Source organism: Suricata suricatta, chromosome 5, assembly GCF_006229205.1.
Source record: "Suricata suricatta isolate VVHF042 chromosome 5, meerkat_22Aug2017_6uvM2_HiC, whole genome shotgun sequence".
Taxonomy (NCBI): Eukaryota; Metazoa; Chordata; class Mammalia; order Carnivora; family Herpestidae; genus Suricata; species Suricata suricatta.
This window is the reverse complement of record NC_043704.1, coordinates 72,152,380-72,169,761: the sequence shown is the minus strand read 5'-3', so window position 1 is coordinate 72,169,761 and position 17,382 is coordinate 72,152,380. Positions and strand designations below refer to the sequence as shown.

At 35.2% G+C, this 17,382-nt stretch overlaps 1 protein-coding gene across 13 annotated transcripts in view; it reads left to right on the top strand.

Annotated features, from left to right (window-relative positions):
* Positions 1-17,382, top strand: part of DLG1 (discs large MAGUK scaffold protein 1) — a 255,930-nt gene that overhangs the window by 199,990 nt on the left and 38,558 nt on the right. For all 13 annotated transcript variants that reach the window (XM_029939594.1, XM_029939593.1, XM_029939592.1 and 10 more), the window contains one exon: positions 4,227-4,329. In XM_029939594.1, the coding sequence (XP_029795454.1) occupies positions 4,227-4,329 (103 nt within the window). The remainder of the gene's footprint in view (positions 1-4,226; positions 4,330-17,382) is intronic.

The following is a 17,382-nucleotide window of genomic DNA, read 5'->3' as shown; positions in this document are numbered from 1 at the left end:
ACACATCCCCAGAGGCAAGGTATCAAGAACAGAAATGAACTACTGGGACCTCATCAAGATAAAAAGCTTCTGCAAGGCAAAGGAAGCAATCAAAAAAACTAACAGGCAACCGACAGAATGGGAAAAGATAGTGGCAAATGGCATATTAGATAAAGGGCTAGTATCCAAAATATACAAGGAGCTCACTAAACTCCATACACAAAAAAATGAATAATCCAGTGAAGAAATAGGCAGAAGACCTGAATAGACACTTCTCCAAAGAGATGACCAACAGGCACATGAAACGATGCTCAGCGTCATTCATCATAAGGGAAATACAAATCAAAACCACACTCAGATACCACTTCACACCGGTCAGAGTCACTAAAATGAACAAATCAAGAGTCTACTGATGCTGGCGAGGGTGTGGAGAGACGGGCACCCTCTTACACTGTTGGTGGGAATGTAAACTGGTGCAGCCACTCTGGGAAACAGTGTGGAGGCTCCTCAAAAAACTGTCAGTAGAACTCCCCTATGACCCAGCAATAGCACTGCTAGGGATTTATCCAAAGGATACAGAAGTGCTGATGCATAGGAGCACATGTTCAAAGCAGCACTTTCTACAATAGCCAAATCATGGAAAGAACCTAAATGTCCATCACCTGATGAATGGCTCAAGAAGATGTGATACATATATACATATACACACACACAATGGAGTACTATATGGCAATGAGGAAGAATGAAATATGGCCATTTGTAGCAAAGTGGACAGACCTTGAGGGTGTCATGCTAAGCGAAATAAGTCAGGAAGAGAAGGATAGATACCATATGTTTGCACTCATAGGTCTAGCAGGAGAAACCTAATGGGACCAAAGGGAGATGAAGGGGGAATGAGAGCTGGGGAGAGTGAGGGACACAAATCATGAAAGACTATTGAATACTAAAAACGAACCATGGACAGGAGGGGGAGGGGGAGGAGGGAAGGGGGTGATGGTCATAGTGGGGGGCACTTGTGGGGAGAAGCACTGGGTGTTACATGGAAACCAATTTGAAAATAAACTATTAAAAAAATAAATACATCATAAAATTTATAATGAAAGTCACAAAAAAAGAGTGTTAAAGGTAACTACATAGGTAAATATAAATCAGAAGCATATAAGTGTATTTATTGTTTATAACTCCTTTTTTCTCCCATCTGATTTAAAAGACAGCTGAAGGGGCGCCTGGGTGGCTCAGTCGGTTGAGCGTCCGGCTTCGGCTCAGGTCATGATCGCACATTCGTGTGTTCGAGCCCCGCATCGGGCTCTGTGCTGACAGCTGACTCAGAGCCTGGAGCCTGCTTCCAGTTCTGTGTCTTCCTCTCTCTCTGCCCCTCCCCACTCATGCTCTGCCTCTCTCTGTCTCAAAAATAAATAAAACACTAATAAATAAATAAATAAATAAAAGACAGCTGAAGAAAGTAATAACTTAAATCTGTGTTGATGGGCACACATTTTATAAAGATATAATTTATCACAAGCCAGGTAGAGGGCCCAGATATATAGGAGCAGAGCTTTAATATACCATTGAAATTAAGTTGGTGTTTAATCTGAAGTAGATCATTAGGTTAATTATAATCCAGAGAAACTGCTAAGATTATAACTGAAAGCATATATAATAAGGAAATTATAATGATTAATAAGTATCTGCTTAACAAAAGAAGATGGAAATGGAAGAATAGAGGAACAAAATATCAGGCATGAAGAAAACAAATAGCAAAATAGATGACATAAATCTTACTTTTTCAACTACATTAAATGTAAATGAATTAAACACTCCAATTAAAAAACAGATATTACAGAGTAGATTAAAAAACAGGAAACAATTATATGATGCCTATAACAGACGCACTTAGGATCAAAGACTGTAACTTACTTTTTAACAAAGATTAAAACCGAAAATTTGGAAAAGATACCCTATGCAATCAGTAACCAAGAAACACTTAAGAGTGGCTACACTAATAGTAGTCAGAGAAAAGGAATATAAAAATTGTTACTAAATACAAAGTACATTTTACAATGTATATAATTGTTGATAAGTTTCTAAAAAGACAAACTATTGAAACTGACTTAAAAAGTAGAAAATCTGTATAGATCTGTAACAATTAAGAAGATTGATTTGATAAACAAAATGTTTCCCAAAGGTAAAAGCCCAGGACTAGATGGTTTTCACTTGTATGGTCTCCCAAACATTTAAAGAAGAAATAACACCAGCCATTCACAAACTTTTTTCTTTAAAGTAGAACTATTTATATATTGTAGAGTTTTTTAATAGCCGTTAGCTAGAGATATCTCATAAAACCACATTTTGTTACTTTTTTAAGATTAAGATTTTTGGGATTGATTTTCATTCAAGAACTACTAGGTATTTACTCAAAGAATACAAAAATACTAATTCAAAGGAAAATATGCATCCCAGTGTTTATATCAGCATTATCTACACTAGCCAAAAACAGCCCAAATGTCCATCCACTGATGAATGGATAAAGAAGATGTAGTGTGTGTGTGTGTGTGTGTGTGTGTGTGTGTGTGTGTGTGTGTATGAAAGAGAATATTACTCAGCCATAAGAAAGAATGAAAATCTTGCCATTTGCAACAACATAGATTGAGCCAGAGAGTTATGCTAAATGAAATAAGTCAGAGAAAGACAAACATCATGTGTCTCATTTGTGGAATTTAAGAAAAAAAAAATGAGCTATAGGAAAGAGAGAAAGGGAGGCAAACTATGAAACAGAAACTAGAAAGAACAAACTGATGGTTACCAGAGGGGATGGGTTAAATAGGTGATGGGGATTAAGGAGTGCACTTAAGATGAACATCAGGTGTTGTATATAATAAGTGTGTAATCACTGAATTGTACAAAAACTATATTACGTTGTATGTTAACTAAGTAGAATTTAAGTTAAGACTTAAAAATAGTGGGTGCCTTGGTGGCTCATTTGGTTGATTGTCCAGCCCTTGATTTCAGCTTGGGTCATGATCCCAGCATCATGAGATTGAGCCCCTTGTCAGTCTCTGCACTGAGCGTGGAGCCTGAGTAAGATTCTCTCTCTCTCTGCCCCTCTGTCCCACTCGGATGCGCACACACGTGCTCTCTCGCTCTCAAAAAGTAAAAGTATATGTTTGTTTTAACTTATCTGCATAATGATATCCTTATAGATAATATCAAATATTAGGTCTTTATATGGGTAAAATCTTTTTTTATATAAATTTTACAATCCTAAGAATTTCTGGGCTCATAGTCATTTTTTCCAAAATTGGTATGTGATCATTAACAGGTTTGAGACTTGATGTCAACAAAACAGGCTTCCATATAAAAATTGCATGACACTTCTTCCCTTCCAGAAATATTGATCAAGATTTCAAGCATTACTATAGTCTATCTATTGTTGGTTCTTGGCGGGGGTGGGGAGACAAGTATTTAAAGCTATTGTCATTTAAATATAATGCTGCCCTGAATTTTTGCATATAGTGGGAAAGATGTAGTCTCTTAAGATAGTGTGTTTGCAATATATTCTAGGCATTGGCAGCCTTTCAGAAATATGAATTAAGTTTTCTATTCTGGAGCAGACTTGATCACCTCAGTAATTATTTCACCCAGGGAAGAGTCCTGTCTACAAAACATGTCTCCTTGTTCATTTAATAACATTTATTCTGTTTAAATGTCAGTCTTGCTGTGTGAGCTATTTTAGTACTTTTAAACAATTGCCTTTCTGTTACTCCAGAAGAATTAGAAGCTTAGTTTGGGGAAGGAAGGAAGAAAATTGGAACTGAAATGAGTAATCGGAGCAAAAATATAGCAGGAGTGGAAAGGATGCTACATACAAAATGAATGTCCTTCCCATTGCTTGAGTTACTTAGTGAAATGAACCATGCAAAATAATGACACTTGTTGGTATTTCAGGTTATCAGATTAAGGCATGTTTCCCAAAGGATTGGTGGATAACTTCCTGGAAAACCTGGGGGAAATGTTTTGATTTTGCTCACTTGATGTTAAGCAGAGTATTTTTAGTGAATAAAATTGTTTTCATTGATAATATTTTGTTGAACTCATATATTTCAGTAGCTCAGAACAAGAAAATACTTTAATGATAAAGTAATTGCAAATGACTTTTTTTAACTATGCCTACTCAAAGGACAGGCTATTGTGGTTTCTAATCAGTGTGCATAATTTCTTTCAAATTTAAGATTCAGTTTGATTTGCAGGTAAACAGCGTAGACCTCAGAACTGCCAGCCATGAGCAAGCAGCAGCCGCTTTGAAAAATGCTGGCCAAGCTGTCACAATTGTTGCACAATATCGGCCTGAAGGTAATAAAATTCTTGCTGTGTTTATTGTTTATTTCAGTTTTTAGAATTCTTCCTCTTAATGTTTAACTCTCTAGGTTTACTTTTTTTATGTTTTTGGTCTCTTTTATTACTCTAGTATTTGTTTAGTCTGAATCTAATTTACTATCCAGGTCTAAGTGTTTTCAATAGGATACAATAATTTTATCTTCCAATTCCTTTGAGTATTTCATCATTATTTGCATTAATTGTCATGTGTTTATTTTTTAATCTGTCCTCTAACCAAATACATACCTTTACTAACTCAGGGATCCCAAAGGATCCTAAAAACCGTATGCAATGATAGTAGCATTGCCAAAGAAAATTGGTCATCCCAATTTTTTCTGACTTTTGAATTTATATTTGTTAATATCAAGATTTAAGATACATTTTAATAGCCTTTATTGCTATTTAAAATAAAGAGAAAAAAATACAAGTTTGAAATGCAAAGTGTTTCTAGATAGTGAAGTATCATGGATGTAACCTAAGTTCCTAGGGGTAGAAGGTGGTAATGGAAAATTTGAGGTCATGCCATATTTAAACATGTGTAAGATGCTAGTGTATATCAACATAACCACTTCTCCAATAAAACCTCAGTGGAATTTAAAAGGCTTAAATACCCTGAAGAATATGTAGCCTACTGGTTAATGTTCATAAACAACAAGATAAAGAAGGAAAGAATGATGTAACTAAAGGAGTCAAGTGTAAACAATTTGTAATTTAGCAATTGTTATATTTATTACTTTCTTCTGAGATTGGAATTTATTTTTGTAACAAAACCTAATTTTTGTTTTTTACTTGATCAATGTAGCATGTAGAGCTTTCCTTGCTATTTCATAGTATGTACAGTTATAAACCTCGGCATTTTAGGTCCAGTAACTGAACAGAGAATAATTCATTTACAATAATGGACAAATTTTAGATAAATTTACATTAACCAAACAGACTAATATATTGTCAGAATTCCAGTTTTTTAATATTTGTTTATTTATTGAGAGAGAACATGTGCAATGGCTGAAGGAGGGAGAGAAAAGGAAAGAAGGAATCCTAAGCAGCCTCCACACTGTCGGTCACAAACCATAAAATCATGACCTGAGCTGATAGCAAGAGTCTGATGCTCAACTGCCTTAGCCACCCAGGTGCCCCTGGACTGCCAATTTATTAAGTTAGTGAGAAACAAAACCACTAGTGGGACCACAGATGCTTTTCTCTTCTGGCCAGCACTTTCTTGCCCTGTAGGTATACTGTATGCACCCATATAGTATAATTTAAAAATATATTTATATTTATATTTATATAATAAGCCTATATACATGTATATAGGCCAAGTTTAGTATTTACTAAGATCTGGTTTCTTAGTATTATAGAAAGTCTCTCATTTATATGTATGTTCCTAAGGAATATAGACTATTTAGGTAGGATTAAAGGTAAGTCAATATCTGACCTCCCAAGAAAATACTAAAAGGCAACAAAGAAAATAAAACATACACACTTAAACCCACACAACTCCACCTCACATTAAGTAAAACTAAAATGACTGATGCAAGACCTAGACAACAAAACATAGTCAAAGCCTTGCTTACTCAGCTTGAGGTCTACACAGAAAGAGGAGAAGAGTAAAAACATGTAATGCTGAGAATTCTCAGTGGTGGCAGAACTTAGAATGTGACAGAAAGTTAAATGTCCTAAAGGTGAGGGACTTATTTTTGTGGTATAAAAACATCAACCGTTGTTTTTGACAAGCCTCATGGGAATTCAAGTGAACATGCTAAAAAACAGAAGCCATCCTTGATGTGGTTTCATATAGAGAAGTAGTATTCAGATAGGGGAATCTGTCTTGATAGCCTCAGATAATGTGACAGGCTTTTGGTTTTAAAGTCCATGAAGATAACCTGTTCTTCCATCCCTCCAGCACCCCCATGCTTTCTGGTTCAGCCAGATAGTTTGTCCTGCACAACCCAATTTATTCTGTAATAAGTAGTAAAAAAGTATGGCCTGGCATTCATGCACGATATTGATAAGAAGAGGTGGAAACAAACAGCAAAACTTAGCAACAGATAAAAGTTTCTCTTTCTCTCTCTCTCTCTCTCTCTCTCTCTCTCTCTCTCACTTTCTCTCTCTCTCTCTCTCACACACACACATACACACACACACAACATCAACTGAAAATTTAATCTTAATGCTTAAAAATAATTTTTAATGTTTTATTTATTTTTGAGAGAGAGAGACAGCATGAGCAGGGGAGGGTCAGAGAGAGAAGGAGACACAGAATCCAAAGACAGTCTCCAGGCTCTGAGCTAGCTGTCAGCACAGAGCCTTATGCGGGGCTCAAACCCATGAACCGTGAGATCATGACCTGAGCTGAAGTCAGATGCTTAACTGACTGAGCCACTCAGGCGCCCCTTGATCTTAATGTTTTTAACAATCCATGCATCCACTTCTTTGAAAGACCACTAAGTACAAGTGTAAGGACTAGGCGGAAATAGCTTCATAATCAAAAGAAATTGATTTTGAGAAGCAGAACCCAGGAAAGAAAAAGAAAACATTTTTTAAATTGAACCCAAAGCCACAGCGCGGAAAAATCAATAGAAGACATAGAAAATACAATAGGAAAAATAAACAAAATGAAATAGAATTTTAAGAGATTAGAGAGCAAATATTAGCAATGGAAGACAGACAAGTATGTATACCTAACATTACATAATTAGACTTTCTTTAAAAAAATTTTTTTAAAAAGAACAAATGTTTGAAATTATACATTCAAGAAAACTTTACTGAATTCAAAAGAAGTGAATATTTCCAGTGAAAGGACACAAGAAGATAGAAAATTGAATTCTTAAAAATTCAGATATATTCTAGTTAATGTTTATCAAGAAAGAATCTTCTGATACCCAGGTAAGAATATTGAGTTATATTTAATGAGGAGTTAAAAATTGATAGAAGGAAGAACTGCTGTAATAATTGGTAAGCACGGACCAGAACAAGGGAAGTTAATTCTACCATTTTGTGTTTAGCTGCTTTTAACTAAGTGTAATATACATCTATATGCACTAAATATACTTGCCACTGATGATTGGGAAAGGTGGGCTGCCATTTCCCTAGAATAGTTATTGAATGGGCCCACTACTCACCCTTTGAGATTATCTTTCTAGGCTTATACTCTGTTTTTCTTCTTTCTTGTTCTTTTTGTGATTTCTGTACTTCTATATGAACCTTTCTAATACTTTAAGGTATTAATACCTTAATAATTTTTCTTCAGTTGTATTCAAAATTTAAACTGTTCTCTTGATGGAGCCATTTTTTTAATCAAGGAGAATTTGCATTCTTCTTTATTATTCAAATAGCCACTATTTAGTAGCCATCTTCTCTGTTTCTGGATTACTCTTATATATGTATATATTTTTCCAAATGTACCTGAGCATCAGACATAGTATAGATCCTATTTGATGTCACAAGTTGTCATTCTCCGTAGTGTTTGTATTTGAGCATGTCTGAAACAATTATTTTACTATTTAAGGAAATGACACCTCCATTGATTCTTAAGCCAGAAGCCTGAGTCATCCTTGACCACCTTCCCCTTTCTCAATCTCTGTGTCACAGTCACTTCCCTAATCAAAGCCACCATTATCTCTTACCTAAACTATTCTAATAGTCTCTAACAAGTCTACTTATTTCCTTCTTAATTTTCTCCAATCTGTTCTGTTCATCAAGCAAAATAATCTTTTTAAATACAGAGATTGCATTGTGTCATTTCCCATTTAAAACATTTTTTATTAAACTCTAAATAAACTCTAAACCCTTTAATAGGACCTATAAGGAAGGCCCTTGTGTGATTGAGTTCAGCACAACATAGGTGATCACTGTATGCCCTCTACTCTTTCCTTTGCTCCTTAAGCTCTAACCGAGATATAGAACTTCTTTCATACCCTTTATTGCATCATGTACTATTCCTAAATCTCTGTTCATTCTGTTCTTGCTTATTCTTTTTCTTTATTCTTTGTATGGCTAGCTCTTTCTCCTGATTCTATTTCTCATACCACTGATAGTTTTTTTTTTCTTTATAACACTTAACACAGTTTATATGTTTATTTAGGTGACTGTGTGTTTATTATTTAATTTAAACCTTGCTCTAGAGCCTTATGAAATATGTAGCTATATCCCTACATACAGATGATGAAATAGACTCACATAGCAAAGCTAGTAATAGCTAGGATTCAGATCCAGATCCTATTACCTTCAAACCTTCAAAATCTATATACTTTTCACTGGGGATATTTTAATGACTGCCCAGTCTGGCAATGTTGATGTTTATTGTAGTCTTTTACCATAGTTATGTTATCATTGCCTAATAAAAACAAGGCAAGTACCAAAAAGCACAGAAGACAGACTTTCCCTTAGGAATTCAAAAGGAAGTATGTTGCTTGGCATGAGAAAAGATGGCCATAGAGTAGGATTGGAGCTTAACTGGCAGCCTAAAGAATGGATAGAATTTAGATGGGCAGAAAGAAGAAATGACATCATAGGTTAAAACAAAGAAACAAAGGAAAGAAAAAAGAAGAGGGAAAAAATGGAAGACCCAAAATAGAGTTTAAAAGCATGTTTTGGGCATTTTTTAACAAATACATTTTTGTTATACAGCACTTTAAAAAAGCATATTCCACATCATCAGTATATAACTGCTTTGAGGGCCAAGGATATTAGTTGAAGGCTCAGATTTTGTTTCTCAGTGAACTGGCCATTTTAAGAAGTATAAAAGGAGTCTCCTGACACTGATAATCAGTCATCTCTCTGCAGTTAGTATCTTCCTTTATTAATGATGAATCCCTTGGGATTCTCTACTTCATTGATAATCTGACAGATATATACATACAAACAGATAAAGAGCAAAGAGGTAAGCTTTGGTAGGAGTAAGTTTATCTTTCAGGATCTATAGCTCTAATCAAACTTGGGCACTGGATGGTAGTTTTTGACTTTGTATTCAGAAGTTACAAAATTATAATAGTTCCTGGTCTATATAGTTCAACAACTTCCTATGGCTTGGGTAATAGAATATATAGAAAAAATTATGTGCTGGGTATGGTACTAACCGTGTTACATTAATGTCTTTAATTCCCATAAAACCCTATAAGGTAGGGACTGTTATCTCCATTTGACATCAATACAGGTGAGTACAAAGGCACAAAAAGTTTAAGTAGCTATTAAGTCATTAAGATTTCTTCTAGCTGCCTTTTTAGAAGAGAAAAATCTTTCTAACCTTTCAGTGGCTAGGGCCTGTAACTTAAACAAATAAAAAACAGATTCACATGAGAAAAAGGGTTTATTTTATATGCATATGACGAGCCAACAAAAGAAGTAGGTTTCACTAAGAGCTTATATACCTAACTTCCTATGGGGGAAAAAAAATGGAGAGAAAAACTTTCTATGGAAAAGAAACAGATAGGGTTCTTCAGGAAAGACAAATGGGCTTTTAGGAAAAAGTTTGTGATAATGTTTGTCTATATACATATGAATAGTCTTTCCATCTCAAAGCTATAATATTCCCCAGGAAGAGGGATTTATGATAGCCTTGCTTCTTTTGGTCAGATAAGGGAAGCTCTGAGAAGGTTTTTTTGTTTTGTTTTGCTTTGTTTCTGCATTTGTTGAATCTCTACTGTCTTCTGTTTAAAACAGAAGACAACTCTTGTGACAACTCTGGAGTTCCAAGTGGGTCTTCACATTCTGAAAAGCCCTAACCACAAATATTTTATCATATTGTTCCTCAAGTACACTATATCAACTTTCAGACCTTAAATTTATAATTTTGGTTCAAAAAATATTGATTATATTGCAGTGATGTTATAAAGGAAATGGAGATAAAAGAAAAAGAATTATACCTAGATTAAACTTACTTTCTCTTTCCCATTGTTTGTCTTAAATTTGTGATTTTTTTTCTTTACACAAGAAAAAAATTCTTTGAAGTTTATATTTTTTATTCCTAAATTTTTCTGAAATCTAGAAAAGTTGAGAGGTTTGGTCAGAGCCACCTAACTTGTTTGAGTTCCAAAGCTTTAATTTAAATCCCAGTTGCAGAGGTGGAGTTTTAACCCATGTCCTCATTTTATTTCCTTTATTTCTTGTAACAACCAAACAGAAGAGAGGTAGAAACTAAATGGAGAGATTGTACTGGACTAGTGGCATTTCTTTACAAGCAAGCATTTGTCATCTCTCCTAGTGACTTTCTGTAGCAGGTTAATAATTAAATTTTGTTTTAGTTTCTTTCTTTCCTTCTACATCTTTCTCCCCTTTCTTACTACTTAACCAGTCTGCTTTCTTACTCAGAACATTTTCCTTTTTCTTCTCTAAACCAGTAATATCTGTTCTCTGAGAGTTATTGTTCTCAGATGTTAAGTTCTACATTTAATTAACATGTTTCATTAGAGTATAAATGAGTTTTATTGTTCATAGTTAGGATTGTAGGTTTCAGAGAGATTGGGGGAGGTAGAGTTTATCCCTACTCTCTTCCCCTACTTCCTTCTATTCAATTTTAGTGGGGTCAAAACAAGGATTAGAAGTTGAAAGGGGGAATAAAATGCAGAAAATCAGTATTAAACATGGTCTCTCTTCTTATAAGCATATACATATTATTTGACTTATGGCCAGCAGTTCAGAGACTCCCTAAATATATTTCATAACAAGTATGTAATTTCTGAAATGCTGAATGGATAAAACTTTCTGTATAACATTTCAGCTCTCTCCCAGTGGTACCTTTGCTGGAATGAGTTGTTTTGTGATTTCTAGGAGAGAGATGTAAATGACTTAACTGAAAAAAAGAAATTAAACTCTCTCCCCAAAATAAAGTCTAAGAAAACATATACAGGATGGGTATACAGTGAAAATTGATAGAACTGAAATATGAATTGATTGGAACAGACAGGAAAAGGAGGAATCTTAGCTAGAAATGAAGTGTGATTTTTAAAGGAAAAGTAAATAAAGTATTAAAGTATATTCTGAATGGACAGATGGTTAAGAGGAATTGTTAATAGTAAATAAAGACCATAAATATGAAAATATGAATAGAGTGGGGGCGCCTTGGTGGCTCAGTCGGTTAAGCATCCGGCTTCGGGTCAGGTCATGATCTCACGTTCGTATGTTTGAGCCCCACGTCAGGCTCTGTACTGACAGCTAGCTCAGAGCCTGGAGCCTGTTTCAGATTCTGTGTCTCCCTCTCTCTCTGACCCTCCCATGCTTGCATTGTCTCTCTCTGTCTCTCAAAAATAAATAAAAGCATTAAAAAATGTTAAAAAAAAAAAAAAAAGAAAATATGAATAGAGTGAACATAGTAAATGAGGCACAAATTTAAGAAACTAACAGTAATTGACTTAGTTCTCCAGTATCTTAAATGTTGACTATCTGAGACTTTGACTGCTTTGTAGTAACTTAGTTACCTCTTGGGATAGAGTATTCTTCTTTACTATAAAAAAAACTTCTTTTTACCGAAGTTTTTTAAATTTCTAAATGTAGAATGTTTTTAAGTCACTAGGACTTCCATTAATTTGACTAGCAAAATCACTGAAAACAACTAATAATGCTATATGAAATATGAGTATTTTATTAAAGGTATCATAGAGCTGTTAAGGCAGTAAGAAATTATCAAAAAGTGAATGAAAACTAGGAACTCAGCTGAAGAAGCACAGACATTGCTTTTGTATAAGATCTTTGATGTAATGACTTACAAGAGCCAAATTGTTAATTTCTCAGGAATTTTGCAAAGTAGTTGTTAAGCACAGCCATTATTAAACATAAAATTATGGGGCTCCTGTCTGGCTCAGTTAGTGGAACATGGCAACTCTTGATCTCAGGGTTATAAGTTTGAGCCCCATGTTAGGTGTAGAGATTTTTTAAAAATAAAATATTAATATAAATAAATAAATTTTTAAAAAATATTAAAAACAAAAGTAATAAATATCAAAAACTCAAAGCATCCTAATAATTTTCTAGGACAACCACTAAAATAATGGATTGATAGAATAGTGGGACAAATAGAAAATTAAAAATAAGATAGTAGATTTAAAGTGGAATTGCCCAGAACGACCCCCTCCCCATCCCCAGAAAAATAAATTAAGATAGCAAAACCAAAATTTATTAACAAAACTACACCTTTAACAAAACTAGATGAAAAGGTATCCCATGAACCCCCAAATACAAGCAAATATAAAGAAGTTCTCAAGAATTATGAGACCCTGTAATACCAGCATCTGTACAAAGGGAAGCTGCACAAGAAGCCCAAAAGCCACTCAATAGTAACTAGCAAATGCAGTGGCCAATATGAGAACAGCCCCTGCAACTGTAAGGGTTTGTGCACAATCTGCCTTTCAAGTATGGGGGATCTGCCGTAGGTATGAAGGAGATGGAGCACTCTGTGCCCCCTGACAAAATTAACCAGTAATAGCTCCATTTCAGCTCAAAGCTGCACAGCAAAGGAAAACTATGGAGAATAAGATCCAAATTGAGCACGATAGGGATAATAAGGCCAAAGGAAATAGAAGGTCCAGACAGGTAGGGGGAAAGTACACCACCACGAAATCTCAGTGTAGGAGGCCATGTCTATGAACACTTGACAGAAACAACAAAAGAGGGAGCTCCAGAGCTGTGAAGATAGAAAAGCTATCCTGACCCATAGTCTTATCTAAAAGTTCAGGAAAACTAATTTCACCTAAAAATGAACCAACAGGGGCACCTGGGTGGCTCAGTCAGTTAAGCATCCGACTTCAGCTCAGGCTCTGTGCTGACAGCTCAGAGCCTGGAGCCTGCTTCAGATTCTGTGTCTCCCTCTCTCTCTCTGCCCCTCCCTTGCTCATGCTCTGTCTCTTTCTCTCTCAAAAAATAAACATTTTTTAAGAATTTAATGAACAGAAAAGGATCACTGTTGAGTCTAATAGAAATCTATTTGAAAAATGAAAAGAAGGATCAGAATAACATCTCCACAATGAAAGTATGCCAGAAAAACCTGCCCATGAAACAAATGAAAAGTGTAACCTTCATGTTTCAAAACAAGTTAAAGAAAAATTATGGAATATAAGAAAGAAAAACATAAATGACTTGATAAAACTTAGAAAATTATTAGAAATAAAGAAAAGTTTCAAAAGTTAAGTTGAACAAAGAGGAGCACGGTATTTCCTTAAAGCAAATATGTAAAAAGGGGGGACATTTTCAAAAATCAAAAATACAAGCTCTTTACCTTCCATATCCTGATAAACTTAGTCCTAAAGCCATTAGCTGGAGTATAGCAAGGTGGTTATCTGTATTGCAGAGTTAGGGAGGTTGGAGACAGCTATGGTGAACCATTAGGACTTAATTATGAACAGAGGGCTTCCACATAGGGGACTTCCCTGGTGTGAGGAGTCAGAGTCTGAGCAGAGTGAGGAGTGACACAGGGACTGGGGAGAGCCCAGCCAAGGAGTAGATGGTAATAGAGGCAGAGGACTCCTTACGTACAGAAAGATTGATCAAATGAATACATACATGCTAAGGTTAATGTTACCTATAATTTTCATTTTTAGAGTAGAAAGTGATAAATAGGGAAAGGGAGAAAACTAAAATAGAAACCCTATAATATTAGGTTAGAATTGGAAAAATTGGTATAAACATAAAGTTTTTAATTTATATAAACAAATTTATAAATGTGTATCTATTTTACATATATATGTGTGTGTATATATATATATATATATATATGTATAAGATACTGGAGAACTAAGTCAATTACTGTTAGTTTCTTAAATTTGTGCCTTATAAGCAAAGTTACAATACTTTGTCTATATGGTTTTACATATATATGTATATATGGGTGTGTGTATGTATATGTGTGTTTATATATGTATATGTTATATATATTGTTTACACACACCACACACAGACACACACACATATATATAATTCATATATCATTCTCTACCTCTGTCCACTGAGAGAGCCTGGGCCCAATAGCAGTGAGTGCACCTAACACTCAGATCTTGGCTTCTAAATACTCTTCCTCACCAAAATTACCAAGGGTGTTTGCATTAATGGCTGTTTCCAGGTGTGGGGCAGAGAAAGTACTAGATTATTCTGTAATATTCTGGTCTAGAAAGCAAGGAAATGCTCAAGGAATGATGGAGACCTGTCAAAAGGACAGAAAATCCAGTTTGAAAGGGTTCCACTGACTAAATTGAGAACAATTTGAGCATCAGGTTGATGATCATAGTACCAGCTTATACTGCACTGAGTAAATTAGGAAATCATGAATCAGGCTCTGCCCTGACAGCATGAAGCCTACTTGGGAATCTCTCTCTGCCCCTCCCCAACTCAGTGCTCTGGTGTGTATGCTCTCTCTTTCTCTCACAATAAATATTTTTTTAAAAAAGGACATCTTTTCCATGATATTCCTGCCAAATTTGCATAACTGGAACTTAATCATGTGGAAACATCAGACAAACCTAAATTGAGAGACACTCCACAAAATAATTGACCTGTAATCTTCAACATTATCAAGATTACAAAGTCAAGGGAAGACTAAGGAACTGTTGTGACTGAAGGAAACTAAAATGATATGACACCTCATAATTGCAATCTAGATCCTTGATCCTTTTGCTATAAAGGGCATTACCGGGGAAACTCAAGTAGGGTGTGAACAGTCAATGGTAATAATGTATTAATGTTACTTTCTGATTCTTATGATTTTGTTGTATAAGAAAATATATTTAGGGGCACCTAGGTGGCTCAGTCAGTTAAGGGTCTGACTCTTGATTTTGACAGGTCATGATCCCAGGGTCATGGGATTGGGCTCCACATTGAGCATGGAGCCTGCTTAAGATTCTCTCTTTTTATCTCTGTGCCCCTCTTCTCCCTCATGCTCTTTCTCTAAAATAAATATATATGTTTGTGTGGATATTTATATACTTATATTTTATTTATTTGTTTATTTATAGGAATATATACCAAAGTATTCAAGGGTAATGAGACATCAAGGTAGCAAGTTACTTTCAAATGATTCAGGAAAAACAGTTTGGGATTGCTTCAGTCTTTAGAAAATATGCTAATAAAAAAAATGAAGCAAAGAATAAAAAAGGATTTGTGGATGACAGATAAAGTAGGCAAGGAATATTCAGCACACATGTGGAGTCTCATAGGAAAAAAATAAGACAATGCAAATAGAATATATAAAAATACGTAAACGAGAAAACTTTTCTAAACTTAAAAAAAATCAAACTATCAAAAAGACCTTGTTTACCTAAGGTGATAACCAGCACTGAGAAATATTCTCATAAAATTATTAGGGGGTGCCTGAGTGGCTCAGTCAGTTAAGCGTTCAACTTCTGCTCAGATCATGATCTCAGGGTTGGTGAGTTTAAGCCCGGAGTTGGGCTCTGTGCTGAATGCTTGCTCAGAGCCTGAAGCCTGCTTCAGATTTTGTATCTCCTCTTTCTGTCTCTGACTCTCCCCACTCATGCTCTGCCTCATTTTCTCTCTCAAAAAATAAGTAAACGTAAAAAAAAAGTTTTTTAATTATTAGGATTAAAAGAAAAACACACACACGCACACACGCACGCACACCAGCAAGCCCCTCAGCCACTCTGCTCTTCCTTCTGCCTGGTTCCATTCTTCTGTGACCCTTCCCATCCCCCCACTCCCAGGACTGGTCTGGTCTGTTCCATCTGTTCAGTAAGACATTGAAACTGAAAACAGATTGAGAAAAAAACCAAAAAGTTGTATGGCAGTTTTAGCTTTCTATCACTCTTTTTTTATTTATGTTTGTTTATTTTTGAGAGAGCACAAATGGGGGAAGGGCAGAGAGAAGGAGACCGAGGATCCAATCCCGATGTGGGGATTGAACTCATGAACTGTGAAATCATGAACTGAGCCAAAGTTGGATGCTTAACTGACTGAGCCACCCAGGTTCCCCTCTATCACTCATTTTTAACTTCACAAATAAATGATAACAAAAACCTCAAAAGAAAAAGGGGTACCTGGGTGGCTCAGTTAAATGCCTGACTCTTTATTTTGGCTCAAGTCATGATCCCATGGTTTGTAGATTCGAACCCTGTGTTGGTCTCTGTGCTGAAAGAGAGGAACCTGCATGGGATTCTCTCTCTCCCTCCCTCTCTGCTCCTTCCCTGCTCCTGCATGCACTCCCTCTTTTTCTTTCTCAAAATAAATAAATTTAGAAAAGAAAAAGAAAAATTCACTTGAATTTCAGGCAAAAAAAAAAATGCCCTTTAAATGAAAGAAAATGAGGTAGTCATTAGGACTTTATTAGCAATGGTTTATAGGAGACAGTGGAGTCAACATTCTCAAAGAATCAAGGAAAGAAAATCAAATAGACTTTCACATATAAAGGCTGCAGTCAAATGTATCGACAGCAGATTGGTATTCTGGTGCTACTGTTCATATAAACACTGAGAAGAGAGAACTTCAGACACCCAAAATGATGTCAGTCTTTCCTGACATAAAGACTGGTGCTAGCAATTAAGATGGTTGTAAGGGGAGTGTGTATAATATGAAAAGACTGTATGCTCTGACAATTTTGATAAAGTATAATTATCAGAAAATGGGGAATTTGAAGATGCTGTGAAAATAGTATAAGCTTTGTGATTGCTTTAACATTTTTAACTGGATATAAAAGGATAATAACTCAGTTCAGCTCTGAAGTGATTGCTCATGGTAGAAGTAGAGGTAGAGGGGGCAAAAGCCAAACAAAAGGTTATCATTAGAAAAAAAGAATAAACACTCCTAATTTTATATTTATATATTTATTTTTGAAAGTATATAAAACTTATTCTTTGTATTAGGAATTTCATGTGAATTTTTAAATTTAAGAAAGCTTGTCCTTGGTGTGTGTGTGCGTGCGTGTGCGTGAACAAATAAAATAGACTGCGCAGAGGGAGTGTGTTCCAGTTACTGTTGCTTCATAACTACTCCAAAGCTTAGTGGATTAAAACACTCACCATTTTATGAATTCTGTAGATCAGGAATTCAGGCAGGATTTTTTCTGGATGATCTTTGTGGCATAGGCTAAGGTCA